At 44.8% G+C, this 22,692-nt stretch overlaps 1 protein-coding gene across 1 annotated transcript in view; it reads left to right on the plus strand.

Moving 5' to 3' along the window:
- Positions 1–22,692, plus strand: part of Myo1e (myosin IE) — a 207,364-nt gene that overhangs the window by 101,656 nt on the left and 83,016 nt on the right. The window contains exons 5-8 of the mRNA XM_036193544.1: positions 12,537–12,624; positions 16,003–16,092; positions 18,229–18,360; positions 21,291–21,425. Of these exons, the coding sequence (XP_036049437.1) occupies positions 12,537–12,624; positions 16,003–16,092; positions 18,229–18,360; positions 21,291–21,425 (445 nt within the window). The remainder of the gene's footprint in view (positions 1–12,536; positions 12,625–16,002; positions 16,093–18,228; positions 18,361–21,290; positions 21,426–22,692) is intronic.

Genomic DNA, 22,692 nt, shown 5'->3' on the forward strand with positions numbered 1-22,692 from the left:
CTGTGCACCATCACACCTGACTTAAGAATTCCATTTCTTACCACCCTCTAAAACATTTACAAGGCGCAAAATGAAAACAGTAAAGCAGGACAACAGAAGCCTTTTGAGGTAAAAGCAGGCCCCAGGGCTTCAAGATGAAGAGAGACTCAGTGACATTTTTCCCTGTGTGTCTGGAGGAAAAATAAAATCCTTGTATTGCATGTCTCTGGACCATTATCCCAACTGGAGAACCAGCAGTCCAGTGTCCCTGAAGCCTGCAGCCTTGTTCAGGCTCAGTTATCACCAGCTTGCTTGTTCCTGGTCCTTTATGCAAACTGGGGGAAGAGAGTTGTATTTTTTATGAATCTTGAATTTATTTTTATGTTGCCACAGTTCTCCTGTGCCCAGCTTTTATTTTCCACCATGACATTGGCTTTCTGGTTCATTTTGCTCCTACTGGCTGCTGGCTGCACACTCTCGCATTCTCCCTCTGTGTTCTGCCTCCAGAGCCCCATGCCAGAGGTGTTTCTGAGAGACCTCGCCAGTTCTACCAGGGGTGTCTTCTGGGTTTGTCTGACTGGTTCCTTATGTTCTTACTGGACTCATTCCTTCAGCTGATTCTTCTAGAAGTCGGAAGTTAGATGTAGATGGTAGATTAGATGCAGGTTAAACTGTTTCAGGGGGATGCATAGGGAGTGATGATTTTGCTTGACTAACAGGAAATGCTTTTGTATGACACCACTTTGAGGTCAGTGGAGAGCAGGGCGGTGTTTCCTTCACTACATTTAAGGAGGGAGTTCAGTGTGAGTTCTCTGGTAGGTTCCTTCGTCCCTTCTCCTTGCCCATTCTGCCCCTCTTCTGGGTGTTTCCTGGGAAGGAAGGGATTGGGTTTGTTACTCAAGAGCTCACAATTGCACCGGTTCATGGCTTTTCCACACTCAGATCTCCCGCCATCTTGATTCACATGCCGCAGCCAGAGATTGCTTCCAAGACACATGTTTGCAGCCCTTCAGATGTGATACACTTTTAATTTAGGAGATGGTAGAATGGGGAGGCAAAATTAAGGTTAAAGATCCTGTCCCCTGACAAGACGGCCTCCCTTCTTTCTCTCTGTGGCCAGTTCTCCCTAGCTATCAGACTCAAACATTCATAACAACCATTCTTGGGGGTGCTGGAGAGATGGCTCAGCAGTTAAGAGCACTGGCTGCTCTTCCAGAGGACCTGGGTTCAATTCCCAGCATCCACAAGGCAGCTTACAACTGTAACTCCAGGTCCAGGAGATCTGACACCCTCACACAGACATACATGCAGACAAAACACCAATGCACATAAAATAAAAAGATTAATTTAAAAAAAACACTCTTGGTGCCTATGATTACAGTTTTATTGTAGCAACAGAATACAAAGCAAAGCTGCATGAAAGAGTCAGCATATCAGATGAGGTGGCAGAGGGTCCATATGTGAGGCTTCCAGTCATGGATGGTGTGACCATCTCCAACAGGGATGTGTGACCGCTACTTATGAACAATCAGGAATATTTGCTTGAGTCTCTAAAGTCTAGAGTTTTTATCCAGGCTTCTACTGATGGCTCAATCAGTGCCTTTGACCTCTACTTCCTCTAGGTCAGAGGTTCTATTGTGTAGTGCAAAGTATTGGCTATAAATCACATTGGACAGTTTGGTGGTCTCGGCCCCCAGGCAAACGAAGATAAACCTAAGAAGGAGGATGTTGCAGGGGGCTTTACTTCATCCCCCCAGTTACAGAAGCCAGATGCCTGACCTCTCATGAGTTTGTTCTTCGGTATGCAGGTTCCTTTGCTTTCAGACTGATCTTCAACCTGGCAGACTTGCCAGCTCCCTTAACCTCAACAGCTTATGGAGCCGCTCTCTGGGCCTCAATTTCTTCTCCTGTTAGTGAACTGGTGGGGCCGACAAGTTCTAAGATTTCTTGGCTTTGAAATTCTGTATTTCAAGTCATGCATGCTAGGCCAGCAGCTTCCCAGTTCACCCCCACTCCCAACCCCACCCCCAGTTCTGATCTTGAGGAAGTGAAGATACACCTGGACCATTCTGCAGCCTCTTTGCCTTGCTGTCCCTGGGTTTGTGTAGGGCCCAGAGCTCTGTCATCCATTTCTTTTTTTACTTCCCTATGGTCTTTTTCTATATTATAACCACATGGCTTTTGTACAGTAGCATAAAATTAGTTAATTGGGTGGTACATTCCTCTGTAGATGACATGCTGGGTAGCTTTCAGGTAAGGTGATGTCCTGAAGGTGTCCACACAGGGTCGTGAAATTACAGAAGGCCATTCTCAAAGATAATACCTTTTATTAGTGAAGAGCAGATGAGTTCTTTAGGGATCCAGAAATCTAGTACTGAGCTGAGTTGAGCTGGGCTGGCAGGTGCATGACATTCAATAAGCTTGAGAAGAGACACAGGAACCAGCAAGCTAGTGTGGGCCCCAGGCAGCTCCTGGTAGGTAGCTGAGAGTTATGAGCAACTGAAGGTTTAGGAGTCCCCCTCACCTGGTCACCAAGCAGCTCAAGTCTGCTTAGCTCATTCATTATCTGGTCTCCAGAATCCATGTCTGGATCTCTGTGTTAGAACCATATCTGGGATGTTTTTGTATGTCAGAGACAGTTATGCAAATCTTTCAGATCAACTCTTTGTGGTGCGCTTTAAAGAGGGAAGAAGGACCAGGAAGTTTCTAATGCATTCCCTGTCACCCTGTATCACCAGAAAAGCTCTTAGCAGTGTGTCCACAGACGGGCCTAAAGCCTTTACCCCCTAGCTTCTGTGGGGACATGTTAAACCTCAGAGAACATTTCTGTGGCACATTTATTGTTGACCACAACAAGCATGAATGCCTGTCCCCTTGGGCCTCCAGAGCCTGTGTAACCTTAGCATATGTAAGAACCGAGATATCGAATACATCACATCTGTTAGAAGTTCATTTTTCATAACTATCTTGAAGTATTTGCTTTCTGAAGAGTAGGGTGTCTGTCTTTAATGAATCCAATAACAGCTGGCAGAGTTTTCTTAGGTGTCTGTCCACTTGTTTATTTATTTGACATAAGGCATCAAGTAGACATAAGGCCCGCCTGGCTTTGAACCTACAATGAAGCCTAGGATGGGCTTGAACTCCTGATGCTGTGCCTCCACTTCCTGAGTACTTAGATCATAGGTATGTGCCATCAACATGCCCAATTTACATGGTGCTGGCATCAAACACCCAGTGCTGTGCATTCTGGGAAAGCTTTCTACCACCTGAGTTATATTGCCAGCACCCCCATTTTAAATTCGTTTGTTTTGTGCACATGTCAGAGGGAGGGGAGTGCTTGCTTACACTTGGTACACAGAGAACAACTTTCAGGAATCAGGTCACTCCTTCCGCCACATGGGTCCCAGGGATCAAACTCAGGTCTTCGAGCTTGGCAGCAGGTGCCTTCCTCCACCAGCCCTCCTCCTCCCTGCCTTTAAAAAGAATTAATAAAGCTAAGGCAGGCATGTTAGCACATGCCTTCAATTCCAGCCCTCCAGAGGCAGAGGCAGTCAGATCTTCGTGGCTTTGAGGCCAGCCTGGGCTGCATAGCTATTCCAGGTCAAACTGGGTTCTGTAATGAGGCCCTGTTTCCAAACCCCAAAGAGGAATTAACAAAGACATCGTTTGAAGGGATTGACTATGAGATGTGGAGTAGGAGCTAGTGCCACTACTGGATCTGGGATTGTTGACCTACCTGCTTGAAAAGACACTTTGATTTTGGCTTCCCTAACATTTGCGGCGGTGAAGAGTAGAAGAAAACACTGAGAATGTCCCTAGTATGTGGCTGGGGCTGCTCCGCTCTCAGCCTCTGCATCCTGGATTCTCAGGCTGCCTTCCTGTCTTTGATGTATTTCAAGAGCCTTTTATTGTTATCACTGGGACCCTTTTCAAGGCTCCTCTGGGTTTCTGATGGCCCACGCAATGCCTTGTTTATTCCGGCAACATCAGCCTTTGAGGCTCACTGGCTCTCTGATGGGCCCTGTCAGCTTTCACCTCCTAAAAGGAGATGGTGGAGAATTGCTGTTGTCTGTGGGGTGGAAGGGTGGACACCAACATCTAGGCAGCATCCCCAACTTACCTTTTAGCTCTTAAGGTTCTAAAGATTCCTCAAGTCAAGGAGGGCTGACACCTTAACATGATCTCAATCACACTAACATCTCTTTCATATGTACCTGAGTGCACACATGCATGCGCTCATGTGCATGTGGAGGCCAGTGGTCGACCTCGAGTACCATTCCTCAGGGGCTGCCCACCTTGTCTTTTTGAGACAAGGTCTTTCAGTAGTCTGGAACTTGACAAGTAGGCTGGACTGGCTGGCCTGTGAGCCTGTTTCTACTTCCCCAGCCCTGGAATGTGGTGCATGCCACCCAGTCCAGCCTTTTAGTTTTGTTTTGTTTTTCTGTATTAGGTCCTCATGCCTGCAGAACACACACTTTACTAACTGAGCCATCTTCACAGTCCTAATGACACAATTTTTAATCTTCATGACAGTGTGGCCAACTAGTAATTATAGTCCTCTTTGAGAGATCAAGAAACTGAGTGTTAGGTAAAGAAACATGTGATACGTCTTGCATTTGGAGTGTGGTCATGCTGCGCCGTCCCCAGGAGCCTACCTTCCTCTGCTGCTGTGAAGTAGCCTGGGTTAGCTTAGTTGGTACATAACTGTCACAGCCCAGCATGGCTTGAAAAGATTCCTAGGATGACTCTGGGCCTGGGCTCTGTTTTGTTCTGTTTCAGGTGCATAACTTATGCAAGCCTTAGTTGCTGCATTTAAAAATTGGAGACTGCTGGGAGCTAGAAAGATGGCCCAGCAGTTCAAGAGTACTGACTGCTCTGACAGACCCAGGTTCAATTCCCAGAACCCACATGACAGCTCACTATTTGTAATTCCAGTTCCAGGGGATCCAACAACCTTTTCTGGCCTCTTAGGGCACCAGGTACACACATGGTACATACATGCAAGCCAATACTCATATACATAAAATAAAAACAAATAAATATTGAAAAAACAAAGCAGGGACTGATAAGTTATAAGAACATAAAAAAGTTAATAAGGAATTAAATATCCCTCTAAGCTATAAAAGAATGATTTCAAATATCCTCTAGTAACATCAGAGGGGATTTTATATATAGCAAGGAGCCAACTTTGGGTTTAAACAATCTTCAGACTAAACATCAGGACTTTCCTGTTTATTGGGCTGATCAAGGTGAGCCTTGCCACAGAGCCCCTTTCTGGGCAGACTTGAAAATGCTGTCTACCTGACAGCATTAATTCATTGGGTGTTTGGGGTTGGGGGAAGTAGCAGCTGTTTTCTTAGGCACACTTTGCTGGGTGTTAGCATGTTTTCTGTATAGTCTGCTCAGGCCCGCAGTGGGACTACAGTTTAGTAGTTTTGTGCAATAGAACAGTTATAACATAACTTGATACGTTAGTGTGATTTCAAGGTCCAGGCGAGGACCAGCCCCAGAACACCCCACCCCATGGCCAGCAGAAAGGTATGTCACATCTGACAGCTGTTAGTCTCAGTTCCCACAGGCTTTCAGGAGAGGAGTCTGAACAGAGTCATTGGAGAGGGCTGTCCAGAACCTTCTTCGATGTGGCTTCCCACTCTTGCAAAGTTATCTAGGCTTCTGGTCCCAGCAATGCAGGCTGCTATTTGTTCCAACTGTGTGTAAGACAATGTTTTCGGCAGATTTGCTTAAATGGGTACATATCAGTAAAGACTCAAGAGCTGTTCAAATTTGACTTTCTGGAGCTGAGGAGTTGGGTCAGTGGGCAAAAGGCCTGTGGAACAATCAGGGACCCAAGTTTGGATCCCTAGCACCCACATAAAAAGATGTGTATGGTCATACGCATCTGTAACCTTAACAGTGGGCATGGGGATCAGGAAGACCCATAGAGCTCAGTGACCCATTAGAGTAGAGAGTCAGTGAGCACCACATTTGCTGGGAGGCTGTGTCTCAGAAAACAAGGAGGAAGCAATAGAGGAAGATGCCTGATGCCAACTTCTGCCTTCCGTTTGTATATAAATATATATATATATTTATATATATTTGCATGTTCACTCACACATGTGTACACACACACACACACACACACACACACACACACACACACACATCCTTCTTGGATAACTTTTCCTATCTCAATGGGAATTAAATATTTGTTATTTGATTTTAGAGACTTTTTTCTAAGACATAGTCCACTAGTCCCTAAAATTCCAAATACTCTTATCTGTCCATTGCCAATACAATTAGCATGCTTTGATGCATTATCAATACAACTAGCATGCTTTGATACCTCAGGTGGGAATTGGAAAAATGGTTCAGTAGGCAAGAACACTTGCAGCTCTTCAGAGGACTGGGTTTCAGCACCCCGCATCAAGTGGCTCACAATTACCCATGACTGCAGCTCAGAGGATCTGATGCCCACTTCTGGCCTCCACAAGCACTGTACACATGTGGTACACACACATACATACACAAACAAATAAAAATAAAAACATATTATTTTAAATCTGTACTTTAAAAAAAAAAAATTCCTCAGGAGGCCATCAGCTCATCCTAGGCTAGAGCCAGGGCCCTTCTATCTCATTGTCAAGAAGAGGGCTTTGACCCTGTGTGCTGGGGGAAAAATGCATGCACGGTTACTGTTTTGCCTTACATTTCCTGAAACACCAACAGAAACAAATGTGCCTCATTTGCATTCATCCAGTCAGCCGCAAGGACACAGCAGCTATGGAGAAACAGTGCTGAGCGATTTCCAGACCCTGGATGGAGTCTTCCAGCAGTCAAGATGTCTGAGTCAGCAACACAAAAGCTGAAATGCTTTCACACTTGCTGGAGTAACTGGAAGGGAATTGGAAGCACTGTTGCTTTGTAAGCAAGGAACAGCCTGACTCACAAAAGCAGTTACAGTCCCCTAGAATCCAGTTGGTAACACAACATCGTAAATGGCTGAAGTTTCGGTTTTTACAGCTAACACACAAACGTCCTATTGTTTCCTATTTAGGTTGGGATTTCCTATAAAGTCTGTCTTGACTTTGATTTTGAATTGCTGATCTCTGGGGCAAACTGGGGCACTATACTAGTTAAGTGTTCCTAGTATAGAAACTGCCCTTGGAGGTTAGACTTCTGAGGATGAGAGAAGAATCTAGAAGATTGAGCTGTCCTAGATAAGGATCACTGGTGAGGTTCCTTAATTAATTTTTTTTCACTTCTTATTTGTTTTTTTGTGCACGTGTGTGTGTGTGTGTGTGTGTGTGTGTGTGTGTGTGTGTGCCACAGCGAATGTGTGGAGTTCAGAAGACAACTCGCAGGGCTCAGCACTCTCTTTCCACTGCATCCTGGGGACTGAACTCAGGTTGCAAGGCCTGGCAACAAATGCTTTCACTGCTGAGCCTTCTTGCCAGCCCCCCACACCACCCCCTTTCCTGATTTATAAAGGAATTTTTTGGTTTTTTTTTTTTTTTTCTTGTTTGTTTCCTTTTTTTCTGCATTGGGAATCAAACTCAGGGCCTTTGGCATGTACGCTGGCTCGTTTCATGGTGACTTGACACAAGCTGGAGTCCTCTGAAGAAAGGGAACCTCAGTTGAGAAAATGCCTCCATTAGATCAGGCTGCAAGTGAGCCTGTAGGGCATTATTTTAGCTAACGATTGATGCGGGAGGGCCCAGTTTATGGTGGATGGGACCACCCCTAGGCTGTTGGTCTTGGGCTCTATAAGAAAGCAGGCTGAGAAAACCACCATGAGTAAGCCAGTAGGCAGCACTCCTCCAAGGCCTTTACATCAGCTCCTGCCTCCAGGTTCCTGTCCTGTTTGAGTTCCTGTCCTGACTTGCTTCAGTGGTGAACAATGATGTGGCAATGTAAGCCAAATAAACCCTTTCCTTCCCACGTTGCCTTTGGTCATGATGCTCCATCAGAGTAACAGCAACCCTAACTAGGACAGCAGGTGAGGTGAGCACTCTGCAGTGGAGGGAGCTACATCCCTAGCCCTTCGTGTTTGAGGCAGTCTTGTGGTATGTATCTCGAACTGTCACAGAATTTGATCCCTCTCCCTCAGCCCCAGGGATGAGACTGCAGGCATGCACCACCACGCCAACTGAACTTCCACCGTTTTCTGCCCTTTCTCCCTAGAAGTCAAACCGAACAATGGAATTGGGAGAGGTGGTCTGCATACACGGGCAAGGCCAATTGCTATGGCTGCTGTGAGCTACCGAGTGAGCGGTGTGGGGTGTGCTGTACCATGTCTCATGCCTTCACAGTGTCTTCACATTAGACAGCGCTTCCCCTCTCAAGCAGGCCGGGGCAATCATGGTCAGATACACTGTAAGCTCCAGCATTATGGAACATCCTATTATTGTGCCATTATTTTGAGCAAATTACCGGCTGCAATCAATAAAGTTTTCCTTTAAGTGCCTATGAACTGAAACCAAGAAACGAGCATTCAGATCAATGTTTAGCCAGAACTGATTATTTTAAATTGCCTAGAAAAGAAAATCACAGCTACTGAGAATGCGGATGTCCTATTTTTGGACCTGACATTACTTATTTTAATATGTGGAAATAGTTACTCTCTCCATTCTGATTCTGCTCTTTGGCTTCAAACGATGAGATACAAGACTTGATCGGGTTCGAGAGACAGGTTGGTCCTCAAAGGTGCTTCTTGCCTAGTGACCTGAGTTCATTCCCTAGGACCCACATGATTGAAGTCGAGAACATCTCCCTCAAATCATCCTGACTTCTGAGTTCCACATGTGTACCGTTGGCATGAGCGCCTCCCCCCCTTTAAAAACATTTTTAAGAGACAACAGTAAATGATGTCTGGTCACACTATTAAACAAGGGCACTAAAAAGGATAGTTAGACTTTTACTTTAGAACTCTCCTAGGTTTGCTGTGGTTTTCTCTCTGGCAGCTTATTCTAAGGAATTCTAAATATAAAAATGTAATCTTACAAAAACCTGATTAGTCATGGTGATACATAAAAAAGTTGAATAGTAATGTAATGAAAGTGATGAGTATTCATTTCATTGTGATGCGATCCTTCCTTTTTTGTGAAAAGATGTTTTGAAAAATACAAAATACATAGTTAATTGCCTGTCTCAAAAACAAAAACATAAGTGCCAGCCAGGCATCTCGGTAAGCCCTCTGTAACCCAAGCATTGAGAATGGGCAAGGGAGAGGTAGATCCCCAGAGCTCAGTAGCCAGCCAATCTAGCCAATAAGTAGGAGGCTGTGGGTTCAGTGAAAGACCCTACCTCAAGACAGATAAATGAATGAATGAATGGATGGATGGATGAATGAATAAATAAATTAAGGTGGAAAGTAATGGAAAAGACATTCTAGACATTCTAACATCCTCTGGCTTCCACACACATGTGCACAGATGTGCACAAGCACCTGTATGACACCTGCATCTACACAAACACTACACACACACACACACACACACACACACACACACACACACACACAAGCCATAAAAACAAAATAAAAATGTAAGCATTAAGAGAATTTCAGGGCCTTGTGGTTCAGAGTGTGTATTATTCTCACAGTGGACCCAAATTCAGTTCCTAGCAATCCTGTTGGATGACCCTCAGCTGCCTGTTAACTCCAGCTCTAGTGGAATCTGATACCCCCTTCTGGCCACCATAGGCACTGCACTCACGTGCACATACCCACACACAGCCACAGACATACAAGTAGTTAAAAATAAAATAATAATTATTTTTTTAAAAAGAAGAAACCACATCACTATCAGGGCTGGGTTTGTAGCTCAGTGGTAGATCACTTGCCTGGCATGCATGAAGCTCAGGGTTCAATGGTAGCACCATGCAATTTTAGAAAAGAATCATTTATGTAGCAGCCACCTAACCGGTCTGTGCTGGTTATTTTGTCAACTGGCACAAGCCAGAGTCAAAGAGCAACCTCAAGGGAAAAGCTGCCTCCCCCAGATTGTCTGTAGGCATGTCTATGGGGCATCTTCTTGATTAATGATTGAGGTGGGGGTCCAGGTGCTTCTGGGGTATATACGAAAACAAACTGAGCAAGCCATAGGGAGCAAGCCAGCAAGCAGAACTCCTGTGGTCTCTAGGTTCCTGCTTTGGTCTCTCTCTCTCTCTCTCTCTCTCTCTCTCTCTCTCTCTCTCTCTCTCTCAGATTTATTTATTACATATACAGTGTTCTGCCTGCATGTGTCCCTGCAGGCCAGATGAGGGCACCTGATCTAAGTACAAATGATGGTGAGCCACCATGTGGGTGCTGGGAATTGAACTCAGGACCTCTGGAAGAGCAGGCACTGCTCTTAACCTCTGAGCCATCTCTCTGCAGCCCCTGCTTTGGTGTCTCTTGATGATGCCCTGCTAGAAACCAAACTAAGTTGCTTTTTTTTTTTTTTTTTTTGTTTTTCGAGACAGGGTTTCTCTGTGTAGCTTTGCGCCTTTTCTGGAACTCATGTGGTAGCCCAGGTTGGCCTCGAACTCACAGAGATCCGCCTGCCTCTGCCTCCCCAGTGCTGGGATTAAAGGCATGCGCCACCACCGCCCGGCCATTTTTGTCATGGTGTTTTATCACAGCCACAGAGAGCCAACTAGGACGTAGGAATATCTTTTCTAGTTGCCCTGCCCTTTCTTTTTCCTGCATTATTTTTATATCGTTATCAACCTGCTGCAGATACATTGTTGCTGCGGAGCCTTAGCTGCCTGGTCTGTACTTGTTACAGTCTCATAATTATCTTAACTGTTTCTGGAAGGCCACACTTCCTCTTTCCAAAGCTCTTCAGTGTTTACACTGTTACAACTTATAAAGTAAGTCATAAAGTAGAGCCTCTGTGAGGCCGGCTGCAGCTGGGGCAAAATCACATACAGCTGGAAAGGAGATCGTGCCAGAGGGCTCCCTGGAATCCAGGTGAGGATCCAGTGACCCACCCACCCTCTCCTCCTCTGCCGGGACATCAACACCTGACAAGCAGGCTCTTGAAGGCCGCTTGTAAGTAGTCACAGCTGCTCTGATGATGGTGGCTGGAGGGAGAACATTCTACAATTGAAAACATTTGTTGATGTCACCTAGTCTTTGAGTTTCATAGGACATAAGATGTGCACCTCCGGTTTCTTGACACCAAGAACAATAAGTATGAACCTATGAACTTAGGGCAGCCTGCAGTTTTCATGCTAGGCCCTTTTCTAGATGTGTGTTTCTTTAACAAGCTCTATTTTGGCAACATCAAGGCTATGCACAGAATGGTGAGGCTTCAGCTGGAGTCGAGCATGTTTGGAATTGAGGTCATTATGAATTCAGGGGGATTTTGAGGAAAGAATGGGGATTTTTTGGAGAGCAGACTATTAACAAAAGGCTACTGCTGTGTACTCTGGCCACCCAGCGGAAGGTAGTCTTTGTTTCTCAGGATGTGATTAATATTGCCTCATCATTTAATTTTAGCACTTCTAAAATAAGGAAGCTTGCATTACATCAAGGCAGAGTCTGAAACCTCAGAGTGCCCATTTTTGCATATATATATTCGTATGTATATATATATACATTTCCATATGTATATATGTCTAGATACATGTATATTTATGTGTATGTATATATAAACAAAATAGCACAGCATGACAAAAAGGTTAGGAAAGAATTATCGAAATGAACAGCTTTCCCATTGTCGCCTTACCCTGACCCAAATCTCTGCTAATATTTTGAAAAATGGGGCTTTTTGGACTTGAATCCTGGGCCTCATGCATCTCAGGAGGCTTACCTCTGCACTATATACCCCTAGTCCTTCAAGAATCGTTTTTGTTGACTGGGGGAGGTGGCTCGTGCATGCCTTGAATCCCAGCACCGAGGCAGTAGGATTTTGAGTTCAAGGCCAGCCTTAACTATGTAGTGAGACCCTGTCTCAACAATAAAAATGAAATTATAACTATGTTTTGTCTATAATTAGAGTGGAGTATGTGAGGTGAAATTACTTCATAGCCTTCTTTTTTCCATATACAAAAACGTGTGTGGATGTTACTTGTAATGTTTGGAAAATTCTATCCTTCTGATATTTATAGTTTCCTAATCATGCCTCCTATGATTGGACAACTTAACTGGGGCTGGAGAGATGGCTCAGCGGTTAAGAGCACTGGCTGCTCTCCCAGAGGACCTGGGTTCAATTCCCAACACCCACATGGCAGCTCACAACTGTCTATAACTCCAGTTCCAGAGGCTCCAACACACTTACACAAACATACATACAGGTCAAACACCGATGCACATAAAATAAAAATAAATCACTAAAAAAGAAAAGGGAAGAAAACTCAACTGTCTGGCACTGGTTAAAGGCTCAGACTATGTCCTGCTCACCCAGGTCAGAGGAGTGAGTTATTCCTGCTGTGGTCCCCACTTTCCTCTACTAGCTCCATGCTGGTCCCCACCCCCACCTGAGTCCTGGTTTCTCTGTGACTTGTTCCTGTGGAGACAGTGGATGAAGGAGCTGGCAGGGACCACTTCATGGTGTTTGTCTTTCTCTCCTCAGTGGCGAAAGTGGTGCTGGGAAGACAGTGGCTGCCAAGTACATCATGAGCTATGTCTCCAGAGTGTCCGGAGGAGGCCCCAAGGTCCAGGTGAGTCTGTGGTGTAGCTGCGCGTGGTGCCGCACACTTTTGATCTGTTTGTAGCTTTGCAAAGAGCTACAGATTTGCAGAGCACAGGTTGTGTAACCAAGGTACATGAAATGTACAAAGAAACTATGTTTTCATAGTGGCATTTCTAATATGTAATGAGCTCTTAGGAATTAATCAAAAGGGCCGCCATTCAAATGGAGAATGAGAGATATGAAAGGTAGCTGAGATGAAGGGAAGCTGAAGTTATTCATCGAACATGAAAATAAGAGAAATTTGTATTAAAGCTACATCAGAACTGGGGATCTGTCTAGCTCACCTGGTAGAAAGCTCACCTGGATGCACAGAGCCCTGAGTTCATTCCCAGCACCACATGCATCAGGCATGAAGGTGCACGCCTGTAATCCCAGCACTCAGAGGTAGAAACTGGAAGATCAGAAGTTCAAGGCTTGACTACACAGCAAGTTTAAGGCTAGCAAGGCCAGACTTAGTTGTATGAATCTCTCTTTCTCAACAAAACAAGGAAACAAACAAAAACTCCACTATCATCATCATCGTCATCATCATCATCATCATCATCATCAATAATAATTATACCTATCACATCGTCAGAACTCCTGTAGTTTTTATAAACATTGCTGGTAAAAAATGTCGGAGCACAGTCACTTTTGTTGCTGATAGGAGCATCTGATAGCACAGGTCTACGGAGGCTGTCTCAGTAAAATCTAGTTACACATAGGCACCATCTCACACAGCAGTTCTAATGTTTTGTTGTTTGTTGTTTTGAGATGGGATCTTACTAAGTTGGGAAGGATAGCCTTAAACTTCTCAACCTTGTGCCTCTACCTCTGGGGTTGCAGGAATGCATCACTAACTATGTATTTGGAGCTGGAGCTGGAGCCCAGGGCTTCACAAATGCTGGGTAACCACTTTATCAGATGAGCTAAGGATTCAGCTGATCTCTTGAGCTGGGCATGGAGCGTGGTGTTCAGAAGCTTGGCTGGGCTAGGTGAGAGAACTTCCTAGCTAGCACCAAGCCCTGGGGTTCATCCCCTACACTGCATAGACCAAGTGTGGTGGTTACATGCATATAATCCTAGCGCTAGGGAGGTGGTTGAGGCCAGTCTGGGCATCATGAAAACATCTTCTAAAAAGTAATACAAGAAAGCTGATGTTGGTGGCATGTGTCTTTATTCCCATTACTTGGGAGGCAGAGGCAGGAGGATCTCTGTGAGTTTGAAGCCAGCCTGGACTACAAAGTGAGTTCCAGGACTGTTACACAGAGAAACCCTGTCTTGAAAAAAACCCAAATAAATAAATAAATAAATAAATAATAAAGTAATAAAAGAGAGGAGAGAAAGAATGCATGCCTAGCATGCCTGAATCCATTGTCCTGAGTTTGTTTAATCCCAGCACTGCAGCCAAAACTAAAAAAATAATAATAATTAAATAAGGCTATGATTTTATTTTTAATGGGAAAAGCTTCAAGATCATTTCTTCCTGTGTCTCCCTAAGAGAAACTGAGTATCATTAAGTGGTGTAGCACATCTAGCCTGCAAAAATACGATTGATTGAGAGAAATAATAAAAATTCACATATTCCAAATTGACCTTTCAAAGATATGCAAAGTTTATATATAGCCCTGAATTATAAAGGAGAGAGGCAGCTTAGGTATGGAGTTAAGTCTGGAACTGACCAGATGGTGGGACCACCCAGAGTTTGCGTTGGAGCTAGTGACTATCACTGCTTGTGTGGAATGGGATGCTCCCTCCCAAGCCTTGTGGCATTCTCTCTTCTGGGATGTTTGAGGGTACCACAGGAGCACATAGGCTCATCCCATAGTCAGTTTTAGTACCTTCTTCTAACCCTGTTTGCTATGGCCTGTGACCCAATGGCCAAGCTGCAGACGGTTATTGTTGATTCTTCTCTTCCTGTTTTCCTTTGAGGACATTGATCCAGAACTCTTGGCTTCAAATTAGTCAGTAGCTCAAGAGCACGAGCCAGAAGACTTGTTATTTCTGGAACACATTTAACCATAGCATGTGAATGATTAGACGTAGAAGGAGAAGTCACTGTCCAAAGCCTTTTCCAGCACTGGGTCCTATCCGCTGAGAAGCCTCATGTCTGTGATGTGTTTTGCACATCTTTAAGTCTGGCATAGGACTGGAGTGTGCACACTAAATTCTTCTCCTGTTGTTGCCAGGAGCTGTGTCATAACATGTGCTGTTGCCCCTGGCTGACCTCAGTGTGAATCCATGCTGGAAGAGGCAGTAAGGCCAGGGCTGCTTTAAGGGTGTTGGCTCACTCCTTCCACCGTGTAGGTCCTGAGGGTCTGACCCAGCCTTAGCTGCAAGCTCCCTGGGAGCAGGGATTGCTTTGAAATGCAGCTTCCTGGGCCCTGCCCCTGACCTATTAAACCTACCTCTGCATTTTAACAAGACTCCCAGGGCACTGGTGCACATTTAAAGTTTGAGACAACACAAGATTGTGTTTCTATAGATGTTTGGGAAGGAGAAACTGATTCGATTCATTGCCATCTAGCTAAGTCTTGCCTCCAGTGTCGGGAGTGGAACACTGGGGGAGGAGACTTCTTCATGCTTCTCTTTCCTCCCCACTGTGATTGTCAACCTACCCGGGAGTGCAGGAGCCAGTCACAGCAAGCAGCATGGAAAACCAGTCCCAGACCAGTGTGGACTCTGGGCTCCTGGTGGCACTCCAGCTTTAGGATGCTGCTCCAAACTAAGAGGGGTTGGGGAACCTAGTCACATAAGTAGCATTCTGTGGCCGTGCAAGAATACATGAATAAATTACCAACTGCAGAGGTGGCTCAGGTGGCAGAGTACTTGATTAGCAGCCACAAGGCCTGGGTTCGATCCCCAGCACTGTGTAAACCATGTGTGGTGGCACCTGCCTATAATCTTAGCATTTGGGAAGTGGAGGCAGGGAGATCTGGAGTTCAAAGTTATCTTCAGCTACATATCAGGGTTGAGGCTAGCCTGAGCTACATGTCACTCTGTTTCAAAAAAAAAAGAAAGAAAGAAAGAAAGAAAGAAAGAAAGAAAGAAAGAAAGAAAAATTGGGCATAGAAATGTACATCTTCAATCCCAGCACTCAGGAGGCAGAAGCAGATCTATCTCTGTGAGTTTGAGGCCAGCCTAGTCTACACAGTGAGATCCAGGCCAGCCAGGGCTACATAGTAAAATCCTATCTCAGTAAAACGAAGCAAAACTACAATGAATTATCCAGAAACTCTCCAGGACATACGGATTGGGGCCTCTTACCTTACGGTATTCAGAAAGCAGGACTTGGGGAAATGTTGAGTTTGACCTCGTGTGATAAGCATCCGTTATCTTCCTAACACCCTCTTGTCTGCTGCAACAGCATGTCAAGGATATCATCCTGCAGTCCAACCCCCTCCTGGAGGCCTTTGGAAATGCCAAGACAGTACGCAACAACAACTCCAGCCGATTCGTAAGTGTCCAGACTCGGGTCCCAGGAGCACCTCCCGCATCCTGAGGGGACGGGCTTTTCAGTCTCTCCTTTACCTTCTAAGCAGTGTGTCCTTTGACAGAAATTATTTTGAGTTTTGAATGCAAACAAGATAACTTCAAAATTGGCTCACCCCTTGAGTTACCTTAGTAAGAAAAATAACAGTTGATGGAAGGGAGAGTCCTTGTCCTGGGGAAGTTTTCAGGTGCCTGAAGGAAAGAAGTGATTAGACTAGAGGAAGCCCGAGATGCAGGCCTGCTTGCAGGGACTTGGCTCCTTTGAGCTTGGTCTGAAGGGAGGAGACACTTGGGGTAAGGGAGCACCTGGGAGACCTTTCCTTCCTCTAGGCCTCACCTGGATTTCTGAATCTGCTTTCTGTATACTAACAGAATGAAGAGTCCCTGACCACAGTGCCTCCTAACTCCGTGTACCCAGGGTTAGGACAAGGTCACCCTTGCCGTGTTGTGAATGCCTTTCTTAAATGTTTCTGACTGGAAGTCTTGGCAGTGGAGTATTGAAATGTGACCATTCCAAAAGGCCAAAAGGTGTATTACAAAAACAAATACAAATGCCTACAGTGGCTGGTGAGATAGATGGCTCAGAGGTTAAGAGTACTGGCTGCTCATTCAGAGGTCCTAAGTTCAATTCCCAGCAACCACATGGTGGCTCACAACCATCTATAATGAGATCCGGTGCCCTCTTCTGGCATGCAGGCATACATGCAAGTAGAACACTGTGTACATAATAAATAACTAAATAAATCTTTTTAAAACATGCCTAGAGATTTAGTGTCCTATTTCAACCATACAGCCTGTCTGGCACTCAGGCAAGAGCCATCTGTGAGGCTGACAGTGGGCCATTTTCAAGATAAATAGTGGGTGGGACTTTCAAAGAAAAACAGTTTCTTTTTCACTTAAAAAAAAAATAGCATATACTTAATTTTTTTCATTTAATGATTTTTCTTTTGAGACAATCTCCCACATAGCCCAGGCTAGCCTTAAATTCCTTATGTAGCCTAAGATGGCCTGTCTCTGCCTCCCAACCCCATCCCCATGTTTTGGAATTCAGATGTATACCACCATGTTGGCAATGGCTTTTATTCAGAAAGGAAGGTCTCTTCCTAGAGACGTCTTCCGGCGGTCTCAGGTAGTCACTGTCAAGTTCTCTGATAGCTCTCTGTGAAACCTGTTGCATGCCCGTCATTGTCTGCTATTATTCTTGCTTGCTTCATCTTTCGTATTTGGGATGTTTTATTCAGACCTTTCTAGGTAATGACAGAAGAAAGATGCCATGAATGAATTTTCCACATGACCTTTCTCCCCTAATTATCATTCTTAACCTGCCTTGCAAAAATAGACACTGTCAACTTTAACCCTTTAGCTACCCACCCATACTTGCCTTCCTTAGAGAGCAGGGAAAACATTATGACTTCCCTTGCCTTTTCCTGTTATATTCTGAGAGGATAACTCAATCTTTAGAAATAGCAAGGGCCCAGTGTTTATAACCATATAACTCTGATGGGGGCGGGAGGTATAGATTTTTTCCTCTCTGTGTCATGCTTAATGACATCAAAGAGGCGAAAAGTCTGTCTGTCTGTCTGTCTGTCTGTCTGTCTGTCTGTCTCGCTCTCTCTCTCTGTTATGCCTGATAGCATCAAATGATACTCTCACTAATTATTAGGAAATGTAAGTTTAAAACCATTGCAATTTCCTGTATCTTAGATAGGCAAGCATTATAGAGAATGATAATAACCAAAACCCTGTTGATTGAAGATTAATACATTCTTCTAGAAGAACAGTGTGGCAACCTTGGCACTCTATGGTTTTCTGTCCCAGTCTTCAGACAGACATAGATGGGGAGAAAGTGAGTGAGTTACAAGCATCTCCTTATTTAGTCTGGCCATGGGATTGATTCAATGAATGCAGAACTGTGTGACTAGCAAGCTCGGGGGTATTGTTTGCTATGAAAAATATAAGGAAGTCTAGCTCAGAGCCGGGAGTAAGCCAGAATGTCTTCCAGTAATGAATTTCCTTGAATTATACCGTGTATTCAAAGTCTGTTTGGAGCACTGTGTTTTTGTTTACCAAGTACTAAAGGAAATTGCTAATTTTCTTGCAGGGAAAATACTTTGAAATCCAGTTCAGTCCAGGTGGGGAACCAGATGGTGGCAAGATCTCCAACTTCCTTCTGGAAAAGTCCAGGGTGGTGATGAGGAACCCAGGAGAAAGGAGTTTCCACATATTCTACCAGGTTTTCCTTCATAGATTTTCTTTCTCACTATTTTGTTCCTTCTCCATATTAAAAAACAAAACTGGGGAGGCTAGTGAGATGGCTCAGAGGAGAAAGACCCTTGATGCCAAGCCTGAGGACCTGAGTTCAATTCCTGGGACCCACCTGGTGAGAAAGAGCCCCCAGGTTGTCTTCTGATCTCCAAGTGTGTAGTAGCATGAATAATAATGTGATCAATTTTTTCCCTCAGGGGTAGGCGGCAGCCTAACAAGCCCAGAGAGATGCCCCTGGGGTTTGTGCAAGTGTCTAAAACAGGCACGAGAATGCCCCTGTTCTCAAGGAGTGTTGAGTTCTAATTAGGGTCACAAGGCAAATTTCCCCAAAGTTAAATGATTAAGAAATTGTTGACAAACTTCAAAATGGAAGTAGAAGTGTTTGTTTGATGATTTGCCAAATAGGAATTTGTCGGGGGAGAGTTGGAGATATGGGAAGTCAGGGATGACTAAGGAGGGAGCACCCCAGATAGAGACAGGAGGAGGTGTTGAGCAAGGAGTCAGGTGATAGGAACAAAATGTCCACGGGCAGATACCTCCAACAGACTCACTATTGGATGAGTGTATTTCAGTAGGCTTGGGATCCTCAGATCAAGCTCAGCATACCCCTACTCAGACCCTCAGAACCAAGCAGAGTCTAGGTCAGCACAGAGAGCAAGATGCTTTTAAAAAATGATTTTTTTTTAAAGATTTTTAAATTTTATTTTATGTGTATAGATGTTTTGCCTGCATTTATGTCTGTGTACCACATGTATGCCTAATGTCATTGGAGTTCAGAAAAGGGTGTAAGTAAGATCCTCTAGAACTGGAGTTACAGATGGTTGTGAGCCACCATGTGGGTGCTGGGATCTGAACCCAGAAGTTCTGCAAGAGTAGTTAAGTGTGCTTAACCACTAAGCCATCTCTCTAGCCCTCAAGATGCTTAAGTATGTTTCAGGCTTTAGCAATCATCCAGTTCAGTTGTTGTTTTTAATTGTCCAGTGCTAGAGAGCTAACCCATAGCCTCCTATGTGCCAGGCAAGCACTCTTCCATAGAGCTAGATCCTCAACCTTCTTTTCACTTCTTCTATTTTGAGAGAGAGTCTCACTAAGTGACTAGGCTGGCCTTGAACTCACTTGGTAACCTAGTCGGGCCTCAAACTTGAGATCCCCTACCTTAGTCTCTCAAGTAGCGAGATCATAAATATGTGCCTCTAGACCTTGCCCATCAGCTATTTAGAAAAATGTTTCTGAGTGTATAGAAATATAAGCATGCCATATTTGAAACTATAATGTTCAAGTTAACTTAATGATTATTTTCATATTAGAGATCTGTAGTTTGCTTTCTCTTTGGTCTGGTTTTGTTCTAGGATCTCTAGGTTAGAAAGAAATTAACTTATGGGAGAAGCTCACCATCAATCTCTCAGTTACACAGGCATCTTCAATGGCAACCAAGTCTTTCAGTACCTTTTTGTTAAAAAAAAAATTACATAGCAAATATGGAAAGAAATGTGGTGTCTATCCAGGACCAGGGGACACATATGTAGGATAAAGGGGCCTGGCGGGGTCAGTGCTGCTCTCCAGAAAGCCTCAGGATCAAATCTCTAAGCTCTTGGGAGAAGGAAGTGGGGCCAAGACTGAGAGCAGCCTGCTGCACTGAGCCATGAGAAAGAAGGGCAGGAGAGCAATTTTGTCAGAGCGGTAAGAGGATATGCTATCGGGTGTGGCTATATCCCAGTGAGCTCAGAAGCAGGCCGTGTGGTTGAAGAAGCTCAGCGTCAAGGACCAACTTTCAGTGAAGGCGGAGAGAGCAGCATGTGCAGCAGAGCCGGGAAGTGGGTGTTTGGAGATGCGAGAGAGAAGGGCACATGTGTCTGAGCGAGAAGACTGAACAGGAAGGAGGTGTGGTCTTCAGACGAGAGCAAAAATAGGGGAAAGGGAATGGGTGGTACAAAAGGATTGTTAAGGGGCTAGGGATGAGGCTTGGTTGGTAGAGTGCTTGCCTAGCGTGCACAAAGCCTCAGGTTCAATCCCCAGCACCGAATTAACTGGGGACAGTGGTTGTGTTAGTTACTTTTCTGCCACTGTGATTAAAACACCATGACCAAGGCAACTTATGGGGAAAAAAGATTTTATTTGGGTTTATAGTTCAGAGGGTCAGAGGCCATGGTGGGGACACCATGGCAACAAGTGGCAGGCATGATGGCAGGAACAGGAAGCAAAGAACTCCCATCTTGAACCATAAGCACGAAGCGAGCAAAGGAACTCAGTAGGTCAGGAGGTTTCAGAATGCCAGAGAAATAACCCGTGGCCATTCTGAAATACACCCCCTGGGTTGAGAAGCATAGAAGAGCTAAGTTGGGCAGGAACTCAGTGGCTGTGGTCTACTTTGTAGTCTACTTTTCCCCAGAGTCACTAGTACAGCATACATTTCTCGGGCTGACAGGAAGAAAACTTGAGCTCTCTCAGGCTTTATCAGAGTTAAGAACTGGAAGTTGGGCTGGGGAGATGGCTCGGTACTTAAGAGTGCTCTTTCAGAAGACCAGGTTCAGGTTCCAGAACCCACATGTCTCCCAGCCATCTCTAACTCATTACCAGGGGATCTGATGCCCTCTTCTGGCCTCCATGGGCACTAGGTGTGTGCATGGTACACATACATACATACAGGCAACACCCATACACAGTAAACAACAAAAACTGGAGCTTGCACACTGAATTGGGGTTAAGACAACTACAACCCAAAATGATATTTTTATAAACTCACTCAGATTCTGCAGGGGAGAACCCCTGAGAATTTCGGAATATGAGTTTAGAGAGTTTTCTCCACCTGGGCTCAGGGATGGTAATCCTGAAACCATGAGGTGACTGTGGGTGATTCGTGGACCATGTCTTGACATATCCTGTGTGTTCTCATGGCAGCTCATCGAGGGTGCCTCTGCAGAGCAGAAGCAAAGCCTTGGCATCACCAGCATGGACTACTATTGCTACCTGAGTCTCTCGGGGTCCTACAAGGTCGATGACATTGATGACAAACGGGAATTCCAAGAAACCCTGGTAAGTGTGGGTATATTCAGCACCTTGGAGAGCCATGTCCCGGTTGTCGTACAATGGTTTGAAATGAGTAAGAATTAAATTGTCATTATCCTCCGGCAGGAGTGTTCTGAGAGACGAAGACAATTGGGAAGATGAGTTTAGCGTGCTTGTTTGCTGAGCAGCCAGTACGTGGAGCTGTTTCTAACGAAGGCCACAAGCCAGCTTATGGTCTTAGCTGAACATAGAAAATTTAGGGGCTGGAGAAGAGGGCTTGCTTTTCTTGCAGAGAACTCAAGTTCAGTTTCCAGCAGCCACATCCAGCAGCTTACACCTGCTCAGAATTCCAGGGGATCAAATACCTTCTTCTGACATCTGTGGGCACCTGCACACATATAGCATGCATTCACACAGACACACAAAGGTTTAAAAAAAATTAAATATATATATATATATATATACATTGTGTGTGTGTGTGTGTGTGTGTGTGTGTGTGTGTGTGTGTGTGTGTATGGGTTCTGGCTGTTCATAGTGGCACATACCTTTAATCCCAGCACTTGGGAGGCAGAGGCAGGTGGATCTTACTGAGTTCAAGGCCAGTATGGTCTACAGAGTGAGTTCCAAGATTATCAGAGCGACATAATGAGACCCTGTTTTGAACAAAAATAAAAAACAAAACAAAAGTCGAGAACACTTTCCAGTTTTGTTTAGTTTTTTCATCCTCTTGATCTCATTCTTCTATTTCCAAAGACTTTTTTTTGCTACCTCTGAGTTTTGAGGTCAAAGGGTAATCATTGTGCTCTGAGCTGTTCCCATGTCACAGTCTAGGTTACAACACTAGATTTTTCAAGGGTTTGTGACCTGCCTGAGCTTAAGCTAAGTCATCCAGTCTAGAACATTCTCCAGGTAGGCCTGCCATCCACTTATCCTTCAAGGACCGCTTTGACACTGTCCTTTGAGTCAATAACAAGCTCAGGCCTGTCTGTCTGCTGAGAACTGAGGGGGCACCCAGAATGGAAGGGGAGTTGGTCTATGCTCAGAAGTGACAGGAACCCAGGTCCCAAGACTATACAGCCACAGTCTTCCAGGAACAAGGAAGAAACTGTGAACAAAAGGCCCAACATTGTCCCAGGGAACAATTCTCTCAAGTTACAGAAATCCAAGACTCAGTCACTTTAATGGACTCAGAAACTTGGCTTTTTAGTGGTCTGTAGTCCTGAGGATTTTAAAAGAAGTTTTTGCTAATAAAATCTATCTATCTCCCTCTCCACAAAGAGGAAGACATCTTGGT

The sequence above is a fragment of the Onychomys torridus genome, chromosome 7, assembly GCF_903995425.1.
Source record: "Onychomys torridus chromosome 7, mOncTor1.1, whole genome shotgun sequence".
Taxonomy (NCBI): domain Eukaryota; kingdom Metazoa; phylum Chordata; class Mammalia; order Rodentia; family Cricetidae; genus Onychomys; species Onychomys torridus.